Here is a 10,063-nt window from a genome sequence, read left to right on the forward strand (position 1 = left end):
CCTGTGGCACCTTCCTTACACTGGGTGGAGTCTTTGGCCATAGTTTTGTGCATTTTTTTTTTTTTACAGTGGTTAGTTTTCAACTGCTTCACTGACACATGGTTCCCATACAACGCCATTTATTTCAAGCATGTAGTTCGGCGGCTTTGGGTATATTCAGAGATACAAACTCCCTCCTCCCCCCATAAATGGTAGAGCATTTTCATTACCTCACAAGCATCCTCGGTCCCTTAGCTGTCACCCTGGGCTCCATGGCTTTGTCTGTTCTGGATAAATGAAATCATGCATCAGCCCTTTCTTTCTTTTTACTGTCGACTTGGCTGGAGCTGGTTCAGCTCGGGGTGTTGGGCTGCGGGGTGGGTGGGGAGAAGATCTGGGGAGAGACGCTCCTTCTCCCCATGGGGGCGTCTAAGAGGACACTGGCCTGAGAGGCCCTGGACACCCTGGGGTTCCCCCGGGTGCAGGGCCCCCAGGCCAGCAGGCAGAGCTGACCCGTCTTACCTGTCCTGGGCTTGCTTCTTCCCAGACCATGCTGTGGTGGCTGGAGCCAGGCACGTGGTGACCTTCGATGGCCAGGTGTGGAGCCTGAGTGTGCGCTGTGGTCCTCTGCTGCTGGCCAGTGACTTTGCCCGCAACACGTTCTTGGTGATGCTGAACCGGACCCCCTCGGGGCTCCTGTCCCTGTCCGTGGAGCTGAACCGCACCACCCTGGTCGTCTACCCGAGCCTGCAGGTGAGCACGTGACAGCAGGAGGGGCAGGTGGCCCGGGCTGACAACACGTCCCTGCCTCCCGTCCCATCCACACACCTGTGACCTGGGCCCCTGACCCTTCCCCCCGGCACCCCACATCGCCCACGACCTGTCCACTCTGCCCCATCCGGCCCCCAGACCTACAGGCTCCACGACTCCTCCCGGCCGACACGGAGCTGTCCGCACGTGGATCCACCTCCTGCCAAGACGAGAACGGACGTCCCCCGGATTGAGCTGAGCAGTGAGGATGGCGTCTCTGTCGCCTGTGACGTCCGAGCTGGCCTCTGCAGCCTGACTCTGGGCCTTTGGCTCCATGGTGGGTGTGGGCCCCCATGGGGGCAGCCTCCCAGCCGGTGCTGCTGACGTGCTGAGCCCACAGTCAGCTTCCAGGGCTGAGGCCGGCGGAGCCCTGGCGAGGGGTGCTCTCGAGGGGCGATGGGTAGGACACCCACAGACTCTCCACAGCTGCCGCTGCTCCTCAGGGCTTACGACCTAAGCAGGCGGGAGAAGAGTCTGAAGGACTCAGATGGGAAGGGGGTCCCGGGGCGTCTCTCCCTGCTGGATCGTGCCAGTGTGGGCACCGTCCCCACTGCAGGACAGATACTGCTCGGCTCTGTGCCCACTGGCCTTGACCTGCCTCTCTAATCCCATGAATGCGTCCTCCTCTCCTCCCCGCTGTGGGCTGGAGTGTGGGGGACTTGGCTGAGGTCAATGTACTGGCCCCCCTTCCCACGGCCAGGAAAGGACCCCAGTGCTCCCTGACCCTGTGTTCTGCCCCTGCCCGGAAACGTTCTGCTCTGGGTTGAGGGCAGCTCCCGCATGCTCCCCTCGATCTGGTTAGACAGCTTTCCTGCCGGCCCAGGCCACTCGGGATGAGGATGGCGGGCAGGAGGAAGGTCCAGATGGGGCACAGATGCTTTCCTCCCCTCCTTGCCTTTCTTTCTTTTCTCCTCTCCCTCTGAGGGAGAGTCAGAGCCCTGGTGGTGGTGTGGGCATCAGTGGGGGAGAGCTGGGGCACCCCTGGAACCTGGGACAGGACAGACTCCCCCAGGGGCCCCTTGCCCCACAGGGGTGTCTGCTGGCCTTCTGGGCACCAATGACAACGAGGCGGCCAATGAGCAGACACTGCCGGATGGCTCAGTGGCCCACAGCCTGGAGGAGCTCGCTCTGGCCTGGCAGGTGAGCTGGTGCACCAGCCTCGCCTCCCGCAGGCTCCTGCGTCCCAGGGCGCCGTGGCTGAGGGTAGAGAGTGGCTGGGGGCAGGCACTCTGGAGACAACGTCCCAGGCCGAGGGGGTGGTCATTGCCTCGGAAGACTAATGCACCTGCCCTAGTTGCTCAAGAAGATGGAGGTCCAGGCGGGAGGCCCGAGTCTGAGCTTTATCTCTCCAGGTGGGTGGCGACTGCAAGGCCATGGAAAAAACTCAGGAGTGCCCCGGCCAGAGCCCCACCTGCGGGGCCTTCTTCCAGGACCCCCGTTCCTGCCTGGGCAATTGCTTCAGGGTGGTGAGTATCAGGCTGGGTCTGGACCCCAGCAGAGACCATGCAGCAGGTAGACCAGGAGACCAAAAGTGGCCCCGATATTGCCTCCGCCCCTCCCCTGAGCTATGCCCAAGGATACAGCGGGCAACGACCGTGACTCTGGGTGCTGGATTTCAGGTGGACCCAGCGCCATTCCTGAGTCTGTGCGTCCAGGACGCCTGTGGCCCTCAGGAGCTCCACCTGGCCTGTAACCTGGCGGCTGCCTACGTCCACTTGTGCGCCCGGGCCTTCGTGCCCCTGGACCCTCCTCCACGGTGCGGTAAGCCGCCCCTGCCCTCCGTGCGGCCGACCCCTGCCTTCCCTCCTGAGGGAAAACTAGTTACTGTCTTAGTTCACGGCGTGACAACAGAGTGCCTGTCCGCCTGGCAGGAGCTGCGAGTTAAGACAAAGTGTTGTGCAAAGGAGCACTCGCTGAGAAGGAGAGGCCCCAAGACTGCCCTGCCCAGGCCAAGGCCAGTGAGTCCCGGGAGCGGACAGAGGAGACAGTAGTAGAGACAACGATAAACTCACCTCCCCGAACCGCAAATCACCGATCTGCCACTCAGGGGTGTGAACGTACAGTCTCTCCGAGGTCTGGAGAGCCCTGCGTCAGCTGCCATTGGGCAAGATTCCGATTCCCACAGCCGAAGCCCCACGGCTCGGGGATGGAAGTCAGCACGTGCGCCGCAGAGCAGGAGTAGGGCCCCTGGTAAAGGAAACATTATTCATGATGCTCGGGAAAGAAGGGTCAGGCAGGCTGTATTCAGGGGGACTATCAGAGCGGGATAGGAACCACTGCAAGGGGGTCTGACCATAGAGGGGAGAGAGATCAGGCTCTGGTTACAATAGGGGAAAGTGGGGACTGAGAGTCAAGGAGCAGGGCCCGGGGTGGGTGGGGGGGTCTGTGGATGCAAAATTACCAAGAGGAACCATCGGGGACGGCGAAGTTCTGCTAACCCGCCCTGCCAGGAACTTGCTAGAGGCAGCCCCGGCTGATCGGAGGAACCCTGTCGGATGGCGAGGGGACCCGTTATCCTGGCTTAACCTAGCAGAATGCTTGCTAGACCTGGGCCAGGGAGAGACAGAACCCCCAGTGAGGGCCTCACTGAGATTTCCACAGAGCCCGAGTAGAGTCAGGTCAGACAAAGACTCTTACCCATGCTATACGACCTTCAGATGCTAGAATTTGAAACTATTAAATACATATATTAACTGAAATTTAAAACAACCCCCTGAGCCACCCAGGCACCCCAAACCTGTTAAGTGTCTGACTCCTGATTTTAGCTTAGATCATGATCTTGGGGTCAAGCCCTGTGTCTGGCTCTGTGCTCAGCGTGGAGCCTGCTTAACATTCTCTCTCTCCCTCCCATCAGCTCACATGCCCTCTCTCTAAAAATAAATATTTAAAAAAAAATTTGAGCAAAGAAAAAAATCAATGAGCAAGAAAATATAAAAGAGTCTCACAGAAAGTTCGGGATGAGAAAACTAAAGAGGTTTGAGAGCTGGAACTCCCCGGATTCCGGAAGCACAAGGTATCCCAGATATTGTCCATCCCACCCCCTATGAAGACATCGGCATGGATCTTTGAAGGAACAAGGAGACCAGTGTCCCACCACCAAGGACCAAACGTGGTAGGACATAAACCATTAAAGGACTAAGAGAACAACTGCCTCATTGGATTTGAAGCCCAGCTCAACTCTGACCCGGTTATCTGCAAATGTCCTCCCCGCTGAAGGACGCCCCCTCACCATCTGTGGCTGCCTCTGTGTTGCAACAGCAGAATGCTGGCAACGACTGGGAAGTCTGAAGTGTCTACTGTCCGTTAGGGAAAGTGTTGGCTGGTCCTCCGTGTGAACCAGTGGAAGCAGGAGGGAGAAATTAATGGAACGAACAAGAAGTCGAAACTACGCATCAGCCGCCATTTCGAAAAGCCACTCGCCAACTTCACTGATCAATTTCCAGACGTAGGTTAAAATACGGTGATTGGAGAAAGGATGTTTAACCTCCAGAGTCTCCTAGCCCTTTCAGTCAGCTGAACCTCTAGGCTAAAATCTTCCTCTAAAAAACATCAGGGAAAGCTGAGGGAAGGGGACACCAAAAAATAGATTGCACCAAGGTTAAAGTTACTCTGTTCTGTAACAAAAGACCTTTAAGACTGTGGAAAGACGAAGAAACTACAATGCACATATCTGACACAAGGCTCCTATCTTCTACGTAAACTCAAATATAACAGTTAAGAAACCAAAAAACAAAACGGAAAATGGGCAGAACCCCTGGAGACGTTTCACCTAAGAGGACATAGGAATGGCACACACCAAAAATGAGGGACAGTTCCAGCCCTCAGGGACATGAGAACGCTACATACCGACTAGGACAGTTTAAAAAAAGAATAACACCAAATACTGGCAGAAGCGCGGAGAAGCTGGTTCTTGTGTGCATTGCTGGTGGGAGAATGGGAAACGGTACAGTCTCTCTGGAAAAAGGCCAAGCACGCACTGACCGCTTGTTCCAGCGACTGCATTCCTAGACCTTCGCCCCGAAGAAATTAAGAAACATGCTTCGGGCAAAAGCCTGTATGTGAGTATTCATAACACTATTATTTGAATAGCCCAGAACTTAAAACAACCAGGAGAGCCTACTTTGGTACGTCCCTATTCCCTGGGATCCTACTCAGCAATGAAAAGGAGCATCCCCCCCCCCCTTTTTTTTTTTAAATTTGACAGCACACACAAGCAGGCAGAGAGAGAGGGAGAAGCAGGCTCCTCGTGGAGCAGAGACCCCGATGTGGGGCTCGATCCCAGGACCCGGAGATGGTGACCTGAGCCGAAGGCAGATGCCCAACGACTGAGCCACCCAGGCGCCCCAGAAAGGAACACACTCCTGATACAGGCAACAACTCAGATGAATCTTGAGAGCATTACGCTGAGTCAAAAGAAAGCCAGACTCAGAAGGTCACTTATTATCAGATTTTGTTTTTGTAACGTTCTGAAAATGACCGGTTATAAAGAAGGAGAGTAAGTTAGTGGCTGCCGGGGGTCAGGGGTGGCGGGGGAAGGAGCGACTGCCCTGCGGCGGCACAAGGGAGACGTGTGTGCCGGTACAAACAGCTCCGGCTTCTGGTGGTAGAGGTAGGAACACGAGTCCACGCCTGGGATGAGATGTCAGAACGACACACATGCATTTCTACCAGCGTCCGTCTCTGCGTTTTGATACGGTACTAATGATCATGGAAGATGTGACCACTGGGAGGAACCGGGAGACACACAGTCCCGCTCTGTACTTCCTATCGTTGAGCTTTCTGCAAATCTATCATTATTTCGAAACAAGTTTTAACTGTTACACACATCCTGTTCCAGAAGAGAAAAAGAAAACCTTTCTCTTCGCATTTTGATGAAGTAGGAGGGGATGAACATCCCACAAGAACAACACGGGAAGAGGAAGAAGCCCAACGGGGCCCTTGAGCACGGAGGTCAATGATACAGTAATAAGCCAAACTCAACAATCTGTGGGGTCCGAGGGACATGGTGACGACGGGAGAGCATTTGGAAGGCTTCCGGCGGGCTAGCTAATATACGCGTTGGGAGCATCTTGATCAAAATCCAGAGAAGGGCCGGTGCCATTGGCAAGATGGCAGGCCTCGAAGCCCAGACCCTCACTCCTTCTTGGAAATGCCAAATGTATAATACAAATGTATAATAAAATGGGCCACACTACTCTGTGACAACTCGAAAAGCAGCGGCAGCATCCAAATGGGCACCCAACCAGGGAAAAGCGGAGCACAAGACAGTAGGGAACCCCGTGGTGGTTTCTGCTTGCCTGGTCCAGTACGGTTTCAAGTAAGCCAGCCCATTCCCGACTCCGTCCGCAGGATGGAAGGAAAAAATGTGACCCCTAGGGGGCTAGAGGAATGCAACGCTGTATCCAAACCCATAAGAAGCAGGGGTGAGGCTCTGAGGGAAATTAAGATACATAAAAGCAACTGGGTGTACTGGGGTGTGGAATTAAAGCACACACAGGCCCAGGGAAGACACAGCCCTTGCAAGAACCGTGTGCCTCCCCCCCCCCCCCCCCCCCCCCCGGCTGATCTGTGAAGGTCTTCCCCTGGGCAGGGACATTCTGCAAAGACTAGGAGAGATGAAAGTCTTTTCAAATGCCCAGTTTTCAACCAAAGATGAGCAGACATACAAAGCAACCGGGAAGGGGGACCCCTCTACTGCTCGGACTTTCATACCACCATCCGAAATATCCTCCATCACCTGAAGGAGAAGGCGGGCAGACAACTAAATGCTGCGAAGAAAACCACGTATGAGCAGGAGAATTTCAACAAAGGGAAACTGTAGTAACCAAATTCTGGAGGTGAAAAGTCCAGTAACTGACTTCATGCCGACTGCGGAAGACTGGCTTTTGATCTGAGGACACACACAGGTTGAAAGCTGAAGGATGGAAAGAGATCTTCTCTACAAAGAGTGACCAGGAGAGAGCAGGGGGAGCTGTGCCGATAACAGAAAAATCAGATTTAAGGGGAAAAAAAAAAACTGTTACAAGGGACGGGAAAGGACATTATGTGACAATTAAGGGGTCAATTCTCCAAGAACAACAATTTTAAGTATAAATGCATCAGGCATCCGAGCTTCTCATTATCAGAGGCAAACAGGGACAGAATCGAAGTGGGAAAAAGAGTTCTCCACTGAGGGCACCTGGGGGGCACAGTCCGTTAAGCATCTGCCTTTGGTTCAAGTCATGATCTCAGGGTCCGGGGATGGAGCCCCACCTCGGGCTCTCTGCTCGGTGGGGAGTCTGCTTCTCCGTCTGCCTCTCTCCCCCAATCATGTTCTCTCTCTCAAATAAAATCTTTAAAAAAAAATAGTTCCACATTGAGACCTTCAGCCCTCCCAACCCCCCCCCCCCCACTTTCAACCATGGATGGAACCAGAAAGATGATCAGGAAACGAGTGGAGAATTTGAGCAGCACAGCAGATCAACCAGACCTAAAAACACGCACAGCCTCCACCCAACAGCCACAGAGTATGTAGTTTTCTCAAGTACACATAGAACGTTCTCCAGAACAGACTATATGTTACACCACGAAATAAATCTTTGTTTTTTTTTAAGATGTTATGTATTCATTTGACAGAGCACAAGCAGGGGAAGCAGCAGGGGGAGAGGGAGAAGCAGGGACCCCAATGTGGGGTTTGATCCCTAGAACCCTGAGATCATGACCTGAGCCGAAGGCAGATGCTTAACCAATGCCCTCACAGAATAAGCCTTAATAAATTTTTGAAAACTGAGATCCTAGAAACTTACAACTAGAAATCAGTAGCAAGTGGAAAATGGGAAAAATCAAAAATTGTGCAAAATTAAATAACATACTCTTGACCAATGGGTCAAAGAAATCACAGGGTAAGTGAGCAAATATCTTGACAGCAAGATGAAATGGGAAAAAAAAAAAAAGCCAAAACCAAGATATTTAGAGAAAGCAGTGCCAAGAAGGAAATTTATATTCTTTTCCTGTAAATACTTACATGAAAAAAGATCTCAGATCAACAACCTAACTTTAACACCTTAACAAATTTAAAAAAAAAAAGTGAACCCAAAACTAGTAGGAGGAAGTCACACAGATTCAGAGACTATCAAAGGTTTTTTTTTTTTTTAAGATCAATAAAACCGACAAAACTTAGCTAGATTGGCTAATTTAAAAAAAGAGAGGATTCACCTAAAATCGGAAATGAAATAGAGGAAATTACAGCCAGTTTTTACAAAAATAAAAAGGACTGGGGAGCCTGGGTGGTTCAGATGGTTAAGCGTCTGCCTTTGGCTCAGGTCATGATCCTGGGGTCCTGGGATCAAGCCCCATATCTGACTCCCTGCTCAGCGGGGAGCCGCTTTTCCCTCTCCCTCTACTGCTCCCCCTGCTTATGCTCTCTCCATCAGGTAAATAAATAACATCTTTTTTTAAAAAAATAGGGGTGCCTTGGGGTTCAGTTGGTTAAGTGACTGCCTTTGGCTCCGGTCACGATCCCGGAGTCCTGGGGTCGAGTCCCACATTGGGCTCCTGACTTAGTGGGGAGCCTGCTTCTCGCTCTCCCTTCCCACTCTCTTGCTGTTTCTCTGTCTCGAATAACTAAATAAAATTAAAAAAAAAAGATTTTAGAAGTACTATGAATAACTGTATGACAAATGGAAAACCTAAATGAAATGGTTAAATTCCTAGAAACCTGTAACTTGCCAGGACTGAATCATGAAGGAGTAGAAATCCAAACAGCCCTGTAACTAGTGAGAGGATTGAAACAGTAACTAAAAACGTCCTCACAAAGGAGGAAAAAGAAAGAAAAAAAGAATCCCAGGCTTCACTAGCAGAGTCTACCAAGCATTAAAGAATGAAAAGCAATCCTTCTCAAACGCTTACAAAACATGAAAGAGGGAACATGTCCAGATCCCTATGAGGCCAGAATTCCCGGCATACCAAAGCCAGAGAAAAAGACACTTCGAGGAAAAAAAAAAAAACTATAGACCAAGATCCCTGATAATACAGATGCAAAATCCTAAAGAAGAACAAAGACAAGGAAGAGTACTAGCCAACAGAGGTCAAGAGAGCGTTTGGGGTGGGGGTGGGGGGGTCGTACACCACAACCAAGTGCGATTTATTCCTGAAATGCAAGGGTGCGTAGACATAGGAAAATTAATAGTATATAACCCATTCCCAGAATGAAGGTCAAAAACCACATGTTTGTCTCCGCTGACGCAAAGAAAACATCTGAACAAAAATTCAGTATCTTTTCATGATAAAAACACTCAGCAACAGACTAGAAGGAAACCAACTAATAAAAGGCACGAGAACCCACAGATAACATATTCGATGGTCAGAGGCCGCAGGCTTTTACTCTGAGATCAGAACTAAGACAGGGATGTCTAGGTTGGCCTTTTCTATTACAGGCAGTATTAGGAATGCTAGCCAGAGTGATTAGGCCAGAAAAAAAAAATTAAGGCATCCAAATTGATAAGGAAGAAATTATCTGCTATTACTGTCTGTTCTCAAACAAAATGAACATGTAAATAGATACAAAACCTATGTCCCTGCAGAAAACCCTAAAAATGACACACACATCCTCCATTAGAACTAATAAATTTGTCAAAGTCACAGAATATAAATCACAAAAACTGCAAAATCAACACAAAAACTTGCATATCTATACACTAACCTAATGGAAATGAGGAGAATAAGTTTCATTTACGTTAGTATTCAAGGAAATAAAATACTTGGAATAAACTTAACCAAGGAGCTGAAAGACCCGTGTACTGCCAACTATGAAACATTGCTGAAAGAAGTTAAAGATACAAAGAAATGGGGAAATATCCCATATTAATAGATTGGAATACTTAAATATCATTAGTATCACTACCCAGGGATCTATGGACTTAACCCCATCAAGATCCCAATAGCCCTTTCCTACAGATATTTAAAAAAGAAAAATTGGCACACCTGTGTGTCTCAGTCCTTAAGCATGTGCCTTTGGCTCAGGTTATGATCTCCTGGGATCGAGCCCCGCATCGGGCTCCCTGCCCAGCCGGGAAGTCTGCTTCCTCCTCTCCCATTCCCCCTGCTTGGGCTCCCTCTCTTGCTGTCTCTTTGTCAAATCAATAAATAAAATCTTTTCTTAAAAATCCAATCTAAACATCATGGATTCTCAAGGGCCCCCAAATAGCCAAAGCAATCTTGAAAAAGAACAAAGTTAGAGGTCTTAGACTTCCTGGTGTTGAACTTACAACAAACTTCTAACAAAGCTGCAGCAATC

At 50.5% G+C, this 10,063-nt stretch overlaps 1 protein-coding gene across 1 annotated transcript in view; it reads left to right on the forward strand.

Moving 5' to 3' along the window:
- Window positions 1–2,674, forward strand: part of LOC123933621 — a 126,249-nt gene extending 123,575 nt beyond the window's left edge. The window contains exons 62-67 of the mRNA XM_045992959.1: window positions 527–732; window positions 889–1,066; window positions 1,820–1,929; window positions 2,142–2,255; window positions 2,409–2,550; window positions 2,661–2,674. Coding sequence (XP_045848915.1) covers window positions 527–732; window positions 889–1,066; window positions 1,820–1,929; window positions 2,142–2,255; window positions 2,409–2,550; window positions 2,661–2,674 — 764 coding nt within the window. The remainder of the gene's footprint in view (window positions 1–526; window positions 733–888; window positions 1,067–1,819; window positions 1,930–2,141; window positions 2,256–2,408; window positions 2,551–2,660) is intronic.
- The last annotated feature ends 7,389 nt before the right edge of the window (window positions 2,675–10,063 follow it).

Source organism: Meles meles, chromosome 21 (assembly GCF_922984935.1).
Source record: "Meles meles chromosome 21, mMelMel3.1 paternal haplotype, whole genome shotgun sequence".
NCBI classification, from domain to species: domain Eukaryota; kingdom Metazoa; phylum Chordata; class Mammalia; order Carnivora; family Mustelidae; genus Meles; species Meles meles.